The 19,062-nt window shown below is 51.8% G+C and overlaps 1 protein-coding gene and 1 non-coding gene across 2 annotated transcripts in view; one reads left to right on the top strand and one right to left on the bottom strand.

The window, feature by feature from the left end:
• Positions 1 to 9,368: 9,368 nt before the first annotated feature.
• The window catches only part of RSPH1 (radial spoke head component 1), an 18,373-nt gene continuing 8,679 nt past the window's right edge, over positions 9,369 to 19,062 (top strand). The window contains exons 1-6 of the mRNA XM_039857628.1: positions 9,369 to 9,519; positions 10,893 to 11,006; positions 11,109 to 11,214; positions 13,424 to 13,514; positions 13,961 to 14,096; positions 16,998 to 17,069. Of these exons, the coding sequence (XP_039713562.1) occupies positions 9,466 to 9,519; positions 10,893 to 11,006; positions 11,109 to 11,214; positions 13,424 to 13,514; positions 13,961 to 14,096; positions 16,998 to 17,069 (573 nt within the window). The 5' untranslated portion in view covers positions 9,369 to 9,465. The remainder of the gene's footprint in view (positions 9,520 to 10,892; positions 11,007 to 11,108; positions 11,215 to 13,423; positions 13,515 to 13,960; positions 14,097 to 16,997; positions 17,070 to 19,062) is intronic.
• On the bottom strand, positions 11,665 to 11,783 carry LOC120599065 (5S ribosomal RNA). Its single transcript, XR_005651800.1, has one exon. It is a non-coding gene; the product is annotated as a 5S ribosomal RNA (ribosomal RNA).

Genomic DNA, 19,062 nt, shown 5'->3' with positions numbered 1-19,062 from the left:
CCCGCCCGTGTCTCTTCCCCGTCTGGGAAGTCCGCCCTGCATGGTGAGGCTCTTTGCTCAGTCAGCCGAATCTACCCCACTTGCCAGGGGGGGACGTGCGCGAAGCCGGTCCCCCCTAACGCCCTCAGCACTCACTGTGGTCACAGGAAGGCTTGGCCCTCCGCCCCTCCAAGGAGCCTTTTTCTAGTTCATTTCGTGTTTAACTTCTGGGGTTGAACGTTCAGTTTTAGTCCTTATAACTTAAATCCTTTTTAAAAATCGACTTGCGTACCTCAATAACAGATCTAACTTATTGGCTAGGACGTTCACTCTTTACTGTCACTCGGGGTCACCCGTTTGAATAGCAGTCGTGACTGCACAGTGTGTCGTGGCCCAGGAGGAAAGGCTGCGGGTCTGAAACCTGAAGACGCGGGTTCGAATCGTGATTCCGCATTTACTGCTGGGAACGTCACTGTATTCTGAGCGCGTTTCCTCCTGTAGCTTCCCGGGGCTGACGTGAGGCGAAGGAGGTCACGTGTTAGGACGTGGGCTCCACGGGGGGAGAGATATTTTACCTGTTTCGTCCATCAGTGAATCCTTAGCACATGGAAGCAGGCCTGGCACATGGAGATACTCACTGAATCTTTGTTGCTGAATGACCTGTCACAAGTGTGCCTTCGATCTGTGAGTCCGTGCACAGATTCCTGGGATACTCCAGTTACTGGAGAAATTAGTACTTAGACGAGCACATTCTAAATTAGTCTGAGTGTGTAACGATTCTAGGACATATGTTGGGAGCTGGGGCTAAGAAGGAACTGCCGGATCTCATTCATCAGCTTATTCTGTTGATTTGCCATTTCTTCTAAAAATGGAGCTTGATCCCCTGCCGCCTCAGCTTTAATGTAAATCCTGTTGAGGGCTGGTTCTGCGGCATGACGTTCACAGAGGTGTTAAGCCGGATATGCCTACAGAGTGCCTGCCTGTGGATCACTCCCCGGCCGTCCTGCTGCTGGCAAACGCAGCGGCGCCTGTGAGAGAACACGACGTTGCCGTGTTAACTGAGGGCGGCTATGGAAGCGGAGCCCGGCCGCCGGCGTCCACGTCCTCCCTCGAACGCAGGGCAGAATCCTCCCATTGCCCACGGCCGCCTGCACTTACTAGATGTGTCCCACTGGGAACGTTGCTTAACCTCTCTGTGCCTTGAGGTAGGGCCACTGAGCACTGCTCTCTGTGAGACACTGTCCCTGTCACAAAGATGAATGGGACAGGCGGCACGCTCGGTGAGCTCACAGTCTAGTGGGTACAAAACTATGGAGAACCTCAAGCCCCACACAATCTAAAAATGCCCCCAAATCCTTAACACATTATACGTTTTTTGGTGTTAGTTTTAAAACTCTTTTAGAAAAAAATACATTTGTCGGATATTGTCATTTTTTGACTAGACCCGGGGAACTGATCAAAGGGACGACTGATGAAGTGAGATGAGGTTTACCAAATCGATCTCGCCAAATAAGCACATATTTTTACGTTTCCATTCTTGGTCGGCGAGGAAACGTTTGGGGTCCCTGCACCGAGATCCTGTCTCCCATGCCACAAGCAAACAGCACTAAGCAGATGAGTTCCAGCCCTGCCTGGAAGCGGGGGCCCGGGACCTGGTGTGGCCCGAAGCAGATCCCAGCCTGGTTCTTTTCAGAGCCCGCTCTCAGTGCTCAGATGCCCAGATGTCAGTCTTAGGACACCTAGCGCCACCTGGCAGGTTTAAGACGCTCCTGCTTCTCATCTTTGTAGAGGGCAAGGGAAGGGATCAGTCAGCTCTCCTGGCTGCTGTGTTGGGTCCGCAGCTGCTTAGGGGCTTGTCCTATGTCCTAGCAGCGTATCCTCCTGGGGAGGAAAGACGTGCAAACGAGCAGCACGTCGGAGCTGTGCGAGGGCGGGCCAGCACCCAGAGCTGAGGAGGGGCTTCTGGTGGTCAGCTAGAGTACGGGTGCAGAAGGCACCCGGGAAAGACCCCTGAAACAGTACTTCCTCAATAACACGAGGGAGCACAATGTCGTTCAGTAACGCCCCTCACCTCCTTCGAACCTGTATTAAACCTTTCCACTCCGTCCTTGAACCTTGACCGAGTCAAGATTATCCTGGTGTACCCTTAAGGTGAAACACTAGTCACTCTTTTAAAACACTTTTGAAGAAGTTTCGACATATTTGCCACATCACGGTACGTGATCGTGGCGAGTGATAAATGAAACGAGGTACAAAGATATATTCATTTGAAAAGCCAGGAAAGGTTCGTACCAAAATCCAGCAGCAGCCATCTCCGGGGGCTGAGGTCACTGCTCATCCTTACTTTCTGCTTTACACGTCACCGTCTTTTTCTGACTTGCAAGGGATTGAGTAATTTAGCAATCTGAGCTTCGACCATGTGTCAGGCTCTCATTATCTTATTTGATCCTTGTGACCTCCCAGCACGTTGGGCAGGGCCAGCCTTATTCTGAGAAAGGAGTGACCGTCACGCAGAGCGCAGCCTCCTCCCCGTCCCTTCCTTGGGGAACCTGATCCATCCTCAGAAGGGGCAGCCCCTTGTACCATGGGGTCTCCCGCCAGCACTACTGGCCACGGCAAGGCCATCTGTAATACCAAAAGTAGAACCAACCTTCTACATCCACTAGCGGGGGAGAGTGACAGCCATTTTAGGATGAGGGACTGACATGTAGCCAGTAGGTATCAGTCTGGGTAATTTTTTTTTAACAGCATGGATTAACGCTGAATTTGCCCCAAAATGAGTCCGTAATTTTTTCTCGTTTCCTCATGGCCTCCCTAATATATGACTTAGGGACACAGCACACTCAGCAGCAGGTCCTGAGAGAGACCCTAGACAATGGAATCTGATTCAAGAATAAAAGAACAAACTCATAATCCAGAAAAATAAAAAAGTAAAAAATTGACGTACTTTACTTTTTTCTTTCTTTTCCAAGGGTTGCATAAAGTACAGCTCTGCGGCAGAACGGTGTCTAACTTTCAATCTGCGAAGCACGTGTTCACTGAGCACTTACTATGTGCCTGGCACAGTGCCAGGCGATGGGGGAGGGGAGCACGGATGAGCCCCAGCCTCTAGCCTTGAGTTGCTGCCCAACATGAAATTTGACTCTGCCCCATTTCCTGGGGCACCCCCTCCACCCTGGCCGACTCCACCAGCCCATCTGCCCTGCTGGTTGTGATGCATTGCTAAGTAATCCTGGGCGGGAAAGAATTTGTTTTTCTCTCTCGACAACCTTCCATTAAACTGAATTTGTTTTTCTCTCTCGACAACCTCCCATTAAACCGAATAGCTCAGGCAGGCGTGTTTGTGTGTATCCGGTTACTTCCTCCTTGTTGGTTGCTGCTTTTATAAGCAACGTCACCTCAAATAGTTAAAATACTTACAGCTAAGAATCTGCATGTCTATATATTTCTAGAAACTTCAGCATCCTCCCACCTTGACATCTATTAGTGTTAGTCTATTCATCACAGACTAACTTCTGAGTGTCACAGGTAATTACCTGGCGGAACCATCTTTGGCAGCTCGATCCTCTTCAGGAAAAAATAACGACTGACAATGAGTCGAAACTGTTGTTGAAAGTCCCCCAAAGACCTATTGATAGAGAAAAGGTGCTTAGTTTACTAAATAAACGACAACAGTATAATTAATAATAATAACGGCTAATGTTTACTAAGTGCTTTACTGTGCGCTAGGCACTGGCTAAGCTCATTATAAACATCTTATTTAGACCTCACGACACCTCCAAGAGGGCAGTTAACTATTCTCTCCATTTTACAGATGGGTAAATCGACTTCAGAAAGCAGTAAACAGAACTAGGATTCCAACCCTGGGTCCGACTCCTACCCCATTACATGCCATAAAAACTATTTTAAAAAATCTATTAAATGTATTAGGGTGACATTGGTTAATGAGACTCTATAACTGTCACGTGTACAATATTATAATACGTCATCTGTATACCGCATCGTGTGCTCATCGGCCCAAGTTTAGTCTCCTTCCGTCACCATACGCTTGATCCCCTTTACCCTAAAAACTCTATTTTGAAAAAGTTGCGGTTCCTGTCTTTTTGATATCTATGTATATGTGCACCTATATCTATACATGTATGTTCACGTATGTGCATATATAGTAGTCAAATTCGCAAGAATACAAATATTTGAATAACCTCACGTTTCCACAGTTAAGATGGGCCTGAATTCATTTTGTTTAAAGTTCCTGCTTTTTATCTGAGCAGTTGCAAGAAAATAATAATTAAAAACAAACAAACAAACAATCCCCAAAACACCGTGTTTGCATTTTTCTGATTCCCCTGATTTCTTAAGGCCTTTTCTCTGCGTGGTCCTGGGTAGCGCGGAACAGGTGCAGGGACTCAGCCAGTTGCCATGGCAACTGCCAGGCTGCCCTCAGCCCCAGCTTGGAGGTGGGTCATAAAGGTGTGGAAGATAGGAAGGGGACCCCGGAGGGCTTCCGGGGCACCTCGCTCCCCCGCCCCACCCCGGGGCGATCCCATCATAGAAGCAGGAGGCGCCCTCACCAGCGCCTCTGCGCAGATGCGACGCGGCCAGCCAGGGCCGAGGTTCTTCTCTTACTCGTTTTTATCGGGAGTGTGTGAGGGGTGGTAAGTGGGTCGCTCTCATTTTATATTTCAAAAAGGCAAGAGGATAATTTCTTAGCAGGGAAATGGAGCTTGGAGGAACCGCGGCCACTCACCCGAGGCCCCGCTGCCTCTACCTGTCCTCCCCACGGAGCGCCCCGTGACGACGAGCGCCCTACTGGGGGATGATGGGAAATTCCTGCTGGGGGATGATGGGAAACGCCGCTGGGGGGCGATGGGAAGAGCTTACTGGCGGATGATGGACGTGTGAGGTTTTTGAGAAGCAGAAGAGGATTTCCTCCTTTCTTCCACTCCTCCCGGTCATGTCCTCCCCCTTCGCCTCTCAGTCCCCCGAAGAAAGGAGGAAGATGAGTGAGGCGAGCTTTCGGGCCTCCTGCGTTTGAAAGCGCTGGTTCTGTGATCACCAAGCACTTACAGGTCACCCAGGGGTTAGGGCTCACCTTGACCCGAAGAAGTCTGCCTGAGACTTCCTAGGTCTCAGGGAGAGAGCGCAGGTGAAGCTCTGTGCCTGACCTGAGCTGGGGAGCAGCCCCTCCTCGGAGGGAGGAGTGTGGATTTTGTCCAATCGCTGTTGCCAGAAGCCGGGAGGCGGCCTGGTTGTTTGCCCCGTCTTGCCTTATTTGGGCGATGGCTAAACCTGCAGTGTGAAATGACCGCAGATTCACTGAAAGATTATTCTGTTTGCGAGGCGGGGAGCTGACTAATTTGCATGGGACACAAACTGTCAATTTGGGGATTCACTGGAGCTATGGCTAGGCACCCAGCTGCTAATGATGTAATCTAGAACAGGGTTCACTCGAGCCACTTTCTGGGGTTTTTTTTTTCAATCTAAGGATGGAGCCACTGCTTCACTGCTTGGTAGATGGTTTAAGGTCACCCCCGGAAAACCAGAGTTACTCCTTTAACTCGGAGAGAACTGGGCGGCAGGAGAGTGTAGTGATTCACAGTGAGGGCTCTTGAATCAGAAGACTTGGTTCGAATCCCACCGATTTGCATGGTCGCCAGCGATGACTTCCTCTCTGTGGCTCCTTTCCTTAGCTGTACGATGGGGAAATGACCCTGAGGATGTACTCAGATAATTCATATAAAACTCTTAAAACACACCAGCTCAGTCAAAACTTACCGAACAGTAGTTACTGCCATTGTCAGAGCAAATTCGGAAGTTAAATTTCTGACATTTATATGCAAAAAGATAACATTTGCATGTTCTTGATTGCCATTCCAGATTTCTAACATTTAAAATATTTTTGATGTTTTATTACAAGAAGTCATGCTCAGTCGTGCTAAATGTGGCAACTGTCAAGTTTAAAGAAGGAAATACCGTTCTATTATTCCAAACTCCTCACTTTTCCTCACAAGAAAAACTGGTAAATTTTGGTTTTTATAATCTTTTTATCTTTGCAACTAATAAACAATGTCACTGTAGTGTCTTGTATGTTAATTTGCTTGTAAATTGTTTCTTTTTTCAGTAAGCGGTGTGTTTGGGCCCGAGATTTGGTTAAGATTGCGCCTCCCATTATGTAATCGTCTCTGAGGGAAAGGCTTGCAGGGTGTGTGTGTTCTGGAAGGTCTGTGGATGGTTTGCCCACTATCCATAACGCTGAGGGCAGGGTCAATCTATGTTTACCTGCCACTCTTCCCTCTTCCCCCAGCAACAAAAACACTGCATCTTGGGGTGGGCATGATGGAAACGTGCTACGAATCGTATGTGATTTCTTCGTAATATCTCCATTGTTAGCATTATGTAGCTATCGTAATAAATAACGATACATTAATAAAATATCATCTTCGATTGCCATGGAAGTTCTTTGGGATTGGTAAGGCTCATTCTATCCAGTTCACAGAATTGGAAACTGAGGGCAGGTGAGCTGTGTGGGGGAGGAAAAATAATTTTCTCTCTACCTTTCTGAGTTCTTCTGGTTGGTGTAATAATTCAATTAATGGGAGATAGATTAACAGGAGAAAATAACTAAGTTTATTATACATGTACCTGCAGGGGTGCCTTAAGAATATGAAACTTGAGAATAGGCAATTCACGGGTAGATGAGAAGGAGCAAACGTTTGGTACACAAATTCTTGCTGGGTCACCCAAAAACCGTGGGACACAGAGGGGATTCTAACGAAACAGACTTTGCTTGGTGCCTCCCTGCCCGCTGCACTGAATTCATATTGTGATGCTGACGTGATGATCCTTTCCTTTAAGTGGGGTTTTCCATGTGAATTCCTTTAGGCAGGTAAGGGAGAGGGTCAAAGTCTCTTTCTGACACTTTTATTTCTTAAAAATAACCAGCTTAAAATAATCAGTATCTGAAAAAGGTATATTTCAGGGTGGCAAACTCTGCTTCCCATCAGTTGCTTGAGGAGACCAAGGCTGATAAGCCATGGTGGCCCAGAATTAGAACTTGGGCATTTGGCTCTAGGCAAACAATGATGACTGTGAGACCTGTTTTCCCTCCATTTACATCGATTATTTTGAAAACTTAAATATTAGATTTAAAGAATAAAATGATCGGATGATGATTTTTGTGAAAGGTATTAAATCTCAAAAGCAACTAAGAGAACCAAACACTATTTAGATTTCGGATGAAATAGTTATTTGTAAAAGTTGCAAAAACACACTCGAAATCGGCTATACAAATGTACGATGGTCAGACTGTATTTAAAAATAGAACTCTGACCCACAGCCTGCAGCCTCCGGTCCAGGAAACCAACCAATTATCTCCAGTAACCAGCCCAGGAAGCCAGCCTGCTGCAAGCCAGACCTGTAGGAAGTCAGTCTGTTATCTCTATCAGCTGATCCGGGAATAAACAATAACCCTGTAACAACTGGCCACTTGAAGTAGCTAGATTAACAACTGAGGGCTCGATTAACAACTGAGAAGTTTTATATTTTTTGTCCACATTTCCAGCTGAGGACCAAGGAGAGAAAGCTGAATTTGCACACTAACCAATCCCTTGGAACACCTTGCTTCTATTCGGCCCGCCCACAGCTTCCCCACGCCAACAGCCTCGGACCTGGGCTCACCTAAAGGCTCCTTTTTCCCACTACGGAGTTTTCCCATGGCTCTGCCTGAGTCTCTGCCAAATGGCAAGTTATGGTGGCTGACTTCCCTGCCGTAGCAAGCCCTGAGTAAATAGTCGTAGTGCATTCGCACTCGGATTGTCTTTGTTCATTTCCACACACAAAATAGAGATTCTCTGAAGTAAGACAGGTTAAAAAAGGACGACCTCGGCCATATTTCCATCTCACTAGGGATGTAAAAGCCCAAATGGACTGGATCGTACTGGCTTGGTTGAGCATCTACTGTGTGCAAAACACTTTTTTAGGTGCTGTGGTGACGAAGGCCTCTGAGCATCCAGAAATCAGACAACCATTCAGACGACTATTACATGAGACAGAACCTGGCTTGTGTGTGATAAAGATTCAAGGTACTAAGGGAGTTAAGAGAGAGACAGTGAGCACATCTAACCTGAAAGATCAATAGAACCTGCAGGAAGGAGGTGTCAAACATTTAAAGTAAAAAAATTAAAAATACAGAGAACCATGATGAATATGTGCCAGTAAAACAAACTCGCCACTTAGAATTAAACTTTGCATTTTGTCACACTCAGACCTTTGAAATAGGCGGATGGATGATGGATAGCTAGATGATACATAGAGTGGATGTCCCATCCCCCTCTGCCTTCCTGAGGGCGCCCTTATGAATTTGGAGCTTTTGGGGGAAGTGGCCGAGAGCCGGCCTTTGAAGAAAGTCCGTGATTTTTGGTAGGCAGAGCTGGGGGTAGGTGGGGGGGGAGGAGGAGGAGTTCCAGGAGGGCACAGCCAAAGAAGTGGGAGCGTGAAGGACGCGCCTGGGGTCGCGCCTGTGCTTTGGTTCCGTGTGAAGCATGGACCAAGTATAGAAAGGGAGCGGTGGGCAGTGAGGCCGAGAGGGCGCGGGCCCCGAGCGTGGAGATACCGACCGGCAGCGAGTGAGACTGGTCTGCATCTGGGTTTGTAAATGGAGCAGGAGCAGGAGGTGGCGCAGAGGGCCAGAGGCCGGAGGCAGAGAGGCTCAATCAGAGCCGACTGCCAGCCTTTACGGAGGGAGTAAGAAGGCCTGGAGGAACTGGGAAAGAGATCGTGAGCGGCCCGGGCCGGCAGAGTGTCACATGTCTGGAGGAGACTGTCAGATGACCGGAGGAGGGGCCCATTAGTGAGTGGTAGTGATTGTGAATGTGCCGGTGTGTGTGTGTGTCCGCGCATCCGCCGAGAGGTCGGAGATGCTTCCTTGAGTCAGGGGGTGTTTACAGACACGAGGAAAGATCTCGGTGGACACTGCTCCGTGGACCGCCAACGCAGGAGGGTCAGGAGGAGCGGGCAGGCCCGCCCGGCCCGGGAGAAGCCGAGGGGCTGGGTCGCAAGGGCGGTGTCCAGCAGCGGGCAGGGGCGCAGCCCTTTCCAGAGCTAGCCCGCCGCGTTCTTGCGCCGCTCCTCTTTAGGACCCTGATCCAAAGGTGGCTCCCGTTACCGCATCACCCCGCAGCCGACTCAAGGGATTCCAGGGGCCACCTACTTGGCGTCTCGGTTGGAGCGCGGGCGGGTACCAAGTCCGCCCCGGCCCCGCCTCCCCCTCGTCCCGGGCGGCGATTGGCCGAGGCCCTTCCCGTTGCCATGACGGTGCCGAAGGCGGCCAGGGGCGCCTCCCGACACCTTCCCGCCTCCGCCCGCGCCGCGAGGGAGGCGGGTCTGGCCGCGTCTCCATGGCAACGGCGGACGCGGCCGAGCGCGCAGCGGGTACCTACCTACTAGAGACGCGTCCGCGGCGGCGGGGGTCAAGGCTGGGGCGAGGCCATGTCCGACCTGGGCTCGGAGGAGTTGGAGGAGGAGGGAGAGAATGATCTTGGGGTGAGAGCTCCGGGCGAGGGAGGGGCTTCCCGGGGTGCGCGGGGGCGGGCGGACCCCCGAGGCCGAGGTCGGAGAGCGGGGAGGCCTCGAGTCCAGTCACAGGCCCCCGGCCGGGAGGCCCAGCGGGGACGAGGACCACGCCGACCACAGCGGGCGCTGCGTCCTGGAAGTTGACGGTGAAAGGTGCAACGTTATGACGTCGGCTTTTTGCCACATCCCTTTTCGCTCTCCCTCCTTCCCATCCCGCCTCTAATTAAAGGCAAAGATTTCCAAGCCGGAGGCTTCGGAAGCATCCTCCTCCTGCTGTTACCCCCGTGCAGACAGCTTTCTGGGGCGCCTGGGTTATCCTTGAATAAGTATTCCGTAGTGGAGCTTGGCTCCTCAGGTCTACGGGGCCGAAGGAAAGCTGCTTCCTGGCAGTCTTCGAGAACCAAGGCGGCCTCAGGCTCGGTGAAGGCTTCTGGAAGAAGTCACCGTGTAGGTCTGTAATCACACGTGCCTTCTTCACTCGTGTGAGATCGATCTTACCAGGTAGTTGGAGTTATTCCCCGGTTTAGGCAGCAGAGAGGGGGTAAGGATGCACAACCTGCCAGGTGAGCTGGGTTGAGTGGGCGTGTAGGCGCTGCCCACACCAGCTTCCCTAAGCCAGAGGGCGACTATTTCCTGGCCGACAGATTGGAGCCTCTGCCTCTGTGTGTGTGCAGGATACAGAGATGAGATAGTTTCAGTATTAATTGAAAAAATCTAGCACATCCACTGTGAGAGATGCTGTCGGTGGCTGCTCGGATCTTTTAGCTAGCTCTGTGCTCCGTCTCCCAGCGGCTTTCTACCTGCTTTGCTGCTCCCGAAGCACCTCTATGCACTGGAGCCACCTGGCCAGTAGGGGGCTCCAGAGCGCCTGGGAGCTGCGTGTCTCAGGACAGCCCGCAGCTAATGCTAAAAAGCAGGACCAGCTGCACTGACTTACACTCCAGAATTCCCCGTGTGATGATGTCGAGTCTGGGACGTCACTGGACATCACCCATGCTTAGCGGCCTCCTCGCTCATGTCTGTTTCCCTCCCCCTTTACTGGTTTCTCCGGGGAGCACTTTAAACAAACAAACAAACAAACAAAAAACTCAGTTGCTCAGGGTCTGCTTCAGGGGAAAAGAACCTACAACATCTGCCCGGTAAGCTTTCTAGTTTGTCTCCTCAAATGGCTCCATTGACATGTAACTTTTTAATGCCCAAAGATATGTCACGCAGGTTACCTACTTCACCTGTACGCCCGGGCCGAGGATTGGGAGGATTCGATGGAATACTATTTGCAAGATGCTTAGCACGTGGTTGGCGCTTACAAAAAGAGCTGCGTTTATCCTGATTTCTTTTGCCAGGAATATGAAGGGGACCGGAATGAGGCGGGCGAAAGGCACGGCTATGGGAAAGCGAGGCTGCCCAACGGGGACACGTACGAGGGTAGCTACGAACACGGGAAAAGGCACGGGCAGGTCCGAATGGGCGCCTCGCGTGGGTGGTCTCCTCCGTTCAGTACTCTGTTCGTGAGTGTGAAGTTCCAGGATGATATGAATCCTATAATCTGTGTGTTTCAGGGGATCTACAAGTTTAAAAATGGCGCGCGATACATTGGAGAGTATGTTAAAAATAAAAAGCATGGTCAAGGCACTTTTATATACCCAGACGGATCGAGATATGAAGGTAAAGTGTTCTCGCCAGCCGGCCTTTCGCGTTGCAGAGGTCCTTGGGGACCGAGCTTGTCCGTGGATATGGAGATAAACGAGCAGGCTTAACGTTCTCCCGAGGATTCAACGAGAAACCGTGTTCCTGTGTTCACGGGGTTGATGCGGAAACCAGAAAGCCTTGTGATGACGGGAAATGTGACTGTCCGTGGGAGCAGCGCACCCTGTCCCACGAGCCCGTGTGCTGAGGAGCAAACGCGGGGGCCTCGCAGAGCGGGTCACACCCGCGACGTTGGCCGGCCCGCGGCCTTTGTCTTTGAAGTCGATTTCGCTGTCTCCGTTTCTGACGGACCCTCCTCCAATGAGCGCACCGTCTGTGTAGACCTGGGGTGCCTCGTGGAGGCCGTCTGCCCGTTCCACTGGTGTTCTGGGCCCTGCCGTCGTGCTTTAAAATTTTTTTTATTTTTTACGCCTACAGCACCTGGTCTTCCTAGGTGGTCTCCCATCCGAGTACTAACCAGGCCCGACCCTGCTGAGCTTCCGAGATCAGGCGGGATCGAGCGTGTTCAGGGTGGTGTGGCCGTAGACCCCGCCGTAATTCTTTACACGCCAATGTCACGTCTCGGGAAGGTGCTTATTCTCTTATTTCCCAGACCCCCGCTGCTGTCCCAGGCACCACGGTTGCCTGGTGGGCCCACAGTGCCAGCCTGAACCCAGCACGGGCCGGAGACGGTTCTGAACGTTGGAGGAGATACAAGTGGGGGGTGGGTGTGAGCCTTCGGAGCCGGCGTGCAAAGTTCTGTGTCTTGGGATTCTTTTCTGGGAAGAAGATACCTAGTTTTTGTCAGATTTCCAGAAAGATCTGTGACCGCCCCCCCAACCCTGGAACTGTGGTGGCAGGAGGTGTGACCTGTTTCAGGGGACCTCACCCCTCCTCACCTCCGCTGTCTCACCTGCAGTGTGCGGATTAGATGAATTAACCCCGTGGAACTCTGAGGACCTGCCCGACGGGCGGCAAGCGCTCGGCCAGTGTTGGCTGGACGTTGCTGGGCGACCACACACCTGTGCGATCGCGCACCTGTGCGATCGCATCTCCTCCTCCTGAGGGGGGCGTGCCTGGGAGTGTGAGCTCGCGTGGCCTGATGCCGTGAGACAGAACCCGAGCCCGGGGTTCTCACACACGTTCCGCCAGACCCTGAGGCCACGTCGGGGGCGCTCACCGCTCTTCCCGTTGGAGCTGGAATTTCCGTGTCACTTTGTAGGTCTCAGGGGGCAACTGTCACTTTTTAAACCAACTTTGAACGATGTAGTTTAGGGTTTAATTGAATTCTTTCCACATCCTCATGAACCTAATCGCTTTGTTGTCACTTTTTATTTCAACGTAGACGTTAATATAATTTGAACAACGTGTAAATGTGTACACACACACACACGTACCTAGAAGAGCTTGACGACTTGTCACGGGCAGTGCCGCGTCCAGTTTCGGGGTGCTTGTCAGCTCTGGAAGCCGCTGTTAAGCTCCCTCACGTGCGGGCTGTAAGGTCTGAGGACCTTGTGAGTTTCCAGTGCAGGGAGATCTTCGGCACCTTTTACCTGGCGGCGTTCGTTAGCTGGTTTGCTGCTGTTTTGTGGTCGAGGCGTGTTACGCGTTGTATGAGAGCTTTGCCAGTTTCGGTATTTCCTATCCAGTCGGCAAGGAATTAGTGGGGCCCTGCACGGCGGTGAGTGGGCAGGGACACTCGGGTGAGGGAAGGGTCCACGCAGAGGCCCCGGTGGCAAAGGCGCCGTGCCCATCCGCGTGAAGCTGTGTGGGGCCGCCGTGGGCGGCTAGGCTGCAAGGGCGCATTTGAGCCAGGTGGCGAGGTGGGAAGTGGCCGAGGACGGGCCGTCAAGCCTTGGAGTGGTGGCTGGGTCACCAAACACACACCAGCTGAAGGAGTGTGGTGTTGGGACCGCGGCCACGGGGCAGACAAGCCTGGTTTGAACCCTTGCCGTGTGGCCGACCGGCTGACTCCTGATGTTCGCACGACAGCCGACTGGGCCCCCCACACATACACCTGCCCAGCCCCGTCCCGGGCGGACCCCCGACCCAGCCTCCCTTAGCCGGCTCCACACTTCGCGTCATCTGGCCGGGAGGCGAGGGGCCGAGGGAAGTCAGGGAGGGTGGAGACGGCGGTGCAGGCGGTGCTCCCTTCTTACCCGGGCTGCTTTTGTGTCGCCCTTTCCAGGGGAGTGGGCCAATGACCAGAGGCACGGCCACGGCATGTACTACTACGTCAACAACGACACCTACACTGGGGAGTGGCTCGCTCACCAAAGGTTTGCTTCTCGTCGGTCCTATAGATCGATTCATGTAGTAAGAATATGGCAGTGTCTTACATGACAGAAGCCCCTGAGCCGGCTCTGCCAGGCCGTTCGAACCCATGGCGGCTTTACGGGGCGCCTCTGGGACGACGCAGTACCGGGCAGGTGCTGGCCGTGGGGCGTGAGGACACAGACCTTTCTGGGGAACTGAGCCTCAGCTGCGTCTTCCCCGGGAGCACCAGCTGACCTGCGGGAAGGTCCCCCGCTGTCTGGCAGGTGACGCCTCCCCCGTGCTTGGGCACACCGAGCAAGAGGCATGCTTAACTGAGCAGATACAGAACCAGTGGCTCGTGAGCCCGCGTCAGCCTGGGCCTCCCCCTCAATGGAAATACCCGTTTTACACACCTGGAGGGTTTTCCTCTGCTGGGGAACAAAATGCACTGTGCTGCTGTCTTACCCAGGCACGGCCAAGGCACCTACGTCTACGCAGAGACGGGCAGCAGGTACGTGGGTACCTGGGTGAACGGACAGCAAGAGGGGGCGGCCGAGCTTATCCACACGAACCACAGGTACCAGGGCAAGTTCGTGAACAAAAACGTAAGTGGACGGGAAGCGATGTCTGCCGGCGCGATACCCAGCGCCCTCCTCCCCAGGCTGCGCGATCGTGGGAACGGAAAATATTGAAAGCTTGGGGAAACCCTCCCATCGCCTCTGAACACGGGAAATGGGGCGGCTTTGCCTCTCTCGGAGCCTCCTGACACCCCCTGGCGGGGAAGGGGGACGCTTGGCCTGTTTCTCTGCATCTCTGTAAAATGCCCGCTCTCCTGCAGCCACGGTCTGTCCCATCGGAACACGGGGCCCCTTGACCTCCTGCTGTGTGTGCTCCTTCTCTGGGGGGCGGGTGGTGAATCAGAGGTCCTCATTTGTCTGGGGCATCTGGACATTTCCTGCCATTGAGCGCGTGCGGGTTTGACTTTCTTTCCCCTGGGGGCTGGAGGCTGGAGCCTGGGCAGGAAGACCATACCCCGCCTGGTGGCGGTGTGGTCCGGACGAGTCTCCGGGTTCACAGAACCCGTGATCAGTCATCTCTGCTGGGAGGACACGGTGGCTTCACTTGTCCTTCTTGTCTGAGCCCTGGTAGGATGCAGAGAAACCCTGACACGCTGGCGTTCGTCATGGCGCTGGTCAGGGGGCGAGCAGACACCTTCCCCGAAGAAAGAGTTTGCTGAGCAAGGAAAGGTGCTGGAAGTTGGCATAGGAACACTTAATCGATTTAATGAAGTAGCCGCGAACCCTCTTAAAACTCAGTTCTCATTCACGTATAATTCATGCCCTAATTACAGATTCCGTTTTTAGTCTTTGTAGAACAGCTCATTCTCCAGTAAAACATGTAATTCCCAGCAAAATGCTCACGGGATACCTTCCGGCGTGGGGAGGTGGGTAGAGGGAGAGAGGATTTGACAGAAGTTAACAGGCGAGAATCAGTGGATACGGGGAACTTAGATGCATCTGGAAAACGAGAGCCAAAGTGGAGGCTTCGTTCTGCTGCCTGTGAACCCTTTAAAGTTATACAAATCTTACGCGAGTACCGGAATCCCCCCTCCTTGAGCTCCGGCCCCCGCACCCCCTTCTCCCTGCCGCGCCCCCTCCCCATCTTCCTGCGCCTCGCGGGCGCACACGCCCACACGGCTTAGACTGAATCACAGCGCGGGGGGTTTAGTTACCGAAATAGGATTGCGCGACATCGGGACACAAACACATACAGAGAGCGCCTACCTTTTTGCAAAGTTGGGAGTATTCACGTAGGTTAGATCCTGGAGTTGCCGACTCCACAAGTATCGATATTTCAAGTCGTGACCGAGGCTACCAATTGTTCTAAAAAGCTGTGCCAGTCTATACTCGGGCTGACAGGGTACGAGGGGCTCTTCAGCACATGTCCTCGCCGACCTCGGATATTATCAGTCTTCGACACTTTTTGCAAATCTAAGGGGTAAAAAAAGTCACCTCATCGTTTTAATGTTCATTCCCCTGATTCCTGGCGAGTCCGGTCTCGACACACTTTTAGCGCTGCTTTGACTTTCTCCCTCAGGGAGTGACCTGTTTACATCTCTGCCAACAAGTTATTAAAACATGCTATAAAGCTTCAGTAATTCAAATCATGGGACGTTAGGATAGAGCTATACGGCTTGGCGAAAGAGAAAGTCTAGAGACAGACACGAGTATGTACAATAATTTAGCGTTCGATGAGGGCGCCATTTCACATTAATGAAGAGGTGATGGGGAGAGATGGTGCTTGGTACCCATTTGGGAGAAACATTAAATCAGAGTTTGTCCTCCAGCACAAAGACGAAGATACTTTCTAGAAGAAATAAACATTTAAATGTAAACAAGAAAATACAGGTAGAAAAATAGGTGAATACTTATTCATATTGAAATGAGGAAAGAAACTTTCTACACAGAAATAGAAAGGGAAAACCAGGAGATTTTGCCTGATAAAAATAATCCCTTACAGATCAGAAAATGCTATAAGGAGAATTTAAGAGATAGGTGACAAATGGGGTTTGAATATTTTCAACGTTTAATATAGGAAGCACTGGTATCGATCGATGTGATCTAAATGGTCAAAATGTTAAAAAAAATTGAACCTTGCCAGTAACTTAAAAGATGTGGCTTGAAATGATGAGGCCTCATTCCATATACATACAGGAAAATATGGAACGAAATCTTAGGGAAAAACAAGATTTTGAGGACTCAGAGTCTTGTAAATGCTGTTCTGGGAACGAACGTTCTCAGCATCTCGTTCTGGTCCATACATGGTACATACTGTTTGTCCAGAAACGTTACTTCTGAGAACTTACCCTGAGGAATACATCGAGAGCGTACGTAAAGATTTAACCCTGAATGTGTTTCCTGTAACAGTCTTTGTCAAAGAAAAGTGTCAGCAGATCAAATGTTGACAACAGCGAACAAGTAACATAGATTATAATTCTCAGATGCAATAAAATACCAAGTTGACAACTGGGATCGTGGAAGGATATCTGTAAATATGGAAAGTCGTTCATGCCTTAATTCTAAGTAAAAATAGAGTAGGAGTCAAAATGTGTAATTATGATCAGAATTTTATTTTAAAAAAAAAAACAAAACAAAACCGTGTCCTAGAAACAAGGTTACAGAAACTATATCAAAATATTATTAATAGTTCTCTCTCTCACTAGTTTGCCGGTGGGTGTCGCTTGGTGAAATGTTTGTAATAAATGCATTACTTTTATAAAGAGATAAAATGCAGTTAAAGTCTTGAAAAGGCGGGACACACACCCTGCACTTGGCACTTCTGCTGGCCGTTAGTTCACAAAGGCATTCTTTGATGCCCATTAGCCTTTCCCCAATGACATGGTTCGGGTCGGTTTTTCGGGGGTGATGTTTCTAAAGCATTTTGCACTTTGTCCTGGGAGTCGACACCCAGGAGTGAGGTGCCCCTTGGTTTCCCTTTGCTCCTAGCCCGTTGGCTCCGGAAAGTACGTGTTTGATATTGGATGTGAGCAGCACGGGGAATACCGTCTCACCGATGTGGTAAGTGGCAGGGGACATGCGGTTTCCTGCAGTGGTGGGCGCAGGGGCAGCTCAGTGGCATCCATCGATCCCGCAGACCGACGAGGCGAGCGGCTACGCCAGCTCACGGGGACCTTCATGTCCACTTTCCTTCCTCCCTGGCGTGCGTTAGTCCAGAACTAAACGATGCTGTTTTAGAGTCGTTGGTAAAGTCTAGATGCCGTTCCCGTGCGGGGGAGCCAGCTCATCCCGAGCCAGAGGCCTCTGACAGTTGGTTAGGTCCCCGAAATGACAAGGGAAGTCTGTCACCGAGGTGTCGCCGAATTCACCCAGTAACTCAGCGCTTCAGGGAGCGGCTCGCACCACTGAGAATTTTCTCTTTCTGTTCTTTTCCAATTCTTACCATTACTACGACATGGATATTCTTTGGTTCATATTAAGTTTCCTAGCTAATGTTGTCATCGTCACGCATCCCAATCTGCGTGTGTGTGGAGAGGCAGGGTGTCTGTCCTGTGTGCCTGTCGTCGTTACCTGACCGAAGACTGTAGATAACTGGCAATTTAGTGCAATGCCTTAGGCACCCCAGCACCCCTGCGCCCCCAGAGTGCCCCCACTGCCCAGGCAGGCCCCGGGGCACCCTCCTTTCGTGGTCCCCTCGCCCGTGGCGTTCTCTCTCCTTCCGGTCGTTCCCGCACAGTCGCTTTGTTCCTCGAAACAGCCCGTGGCCCCCTGAGGTCTGCGAGGCGATGTCCGCCCTCTCTGCCGGGACCAGAATCCCCGCGAGCTGAGGACGACGTGTGCCCTTGGCCTTTCCCCCGTTCTGCTGGGCGGCGCCTTTGCTGCAGCGGCCGTGCCTCGTGGCCACGGTTGTCTTCCTAGTCAATTACGAAATGCGCAATGGCCCAAACGCTTGATGTCGTTGCTGAGAACGAGGCCCCAGCACCCCCGGCACTGTTCCTTCCTGGATCGCGGGGCGTCCAGGCTGCACGTGACGAGTGTTCCCGGGAGTCGCCTGGGACATGGCGCCCTCCCACACGGCCCTACGACTCAGCGCGTGTGTCTGTGCGTGTGGCCACCTGCTCACGCAGTCGACTTAACACACAGTGACTGGCTTTGCTGTTGGTTTGTGACATCAGTGCTTTTGCTGGGCTCTCCCTGGGGTTGGAACCTCCTACCCGGCGCCTGCAGGCACCTGTCCGCTAAGGTCATCACACTGCCACCTCTAGCAGCAAATCTGGCCTTCGGAGCCTTACTGGTGATGGAGCAGTTATTTTAACTTGTGAAGGTGATAAAAAATAAAACACATGAGAAGGTGATGAGGAGATAGGAAACACATCGGTGACACCGGGGGGTCGGGGGCCACCGATCTAAGCCCCCGGACTGTTCCCGTCAGGAGCGAACCCGTGAATCATGCACTCGGCTCGAGGGCCACTGTCTGCGGCCACCACTGTGTTCCCGGCGATGGTCAGACTGATGGGACAGAAAAGCTGGCATTTTCTCTTTTGGCCCCAAAAAGGGAATGCGTGCCCTCTAGCGGAGGGATGGCGAGTTGCGGCACAGCTGGCAAACCCGGACGTTTCTGTTTTCATTTCTGGTAAAATACATAGAACGTAAAATTTGCCATTTTACTCATTCGTAAGTGCACAATCCAGCGACATTAAGTACATTCGCAACACTGTGCCCCCATCGGCACCGTCCGTCCCTAAAACGTTGCCTCGCCCCAAACTGAGCTCTGTCCCATGAAACGCGAACTCCTCCCCCGACCCCTCAGCCCCCGACAACCTCTGACCTGCTCCTGTTCTGTGAATTTGCCCAGCCTGGCATTTCATGTGAGTGGAAGCACACGGCATTCATCCTCCTGCGTCTGGATTGTGTCACTCAGCACAATGTCTTCAGAGTTTTCCATGTCATAGCAGGTGTCAGAATTCCCTTCATTTCACGGCTAAATAATTTCCATTACCTACCTAGTCAGTCAGTCTGTCTGTCTGTCTGTCTGTCTCTCTCCATCCATCCA

Source organism: Pteropus medius, unplaced genomic scaffold (genome assembly GCF_902729225.1).
Source record: "Pteropus medius unplaced genomic scaffold, Ma_sr-lr_union100, whole genome shotgun sequence".
Classification (NCBI taxonomy): domain Eukaryota; kingdom Metazoa; phylum Chordata; class Mammalia; order Chiroptera; family Pteropodidae; genus Pteropus; species Pteropus medius.
The sequence above is the reverse complement of the archived record's forward strand: the minus strand, read 5'-3'. Positions and strand labels throughout refer to the sequence as shown.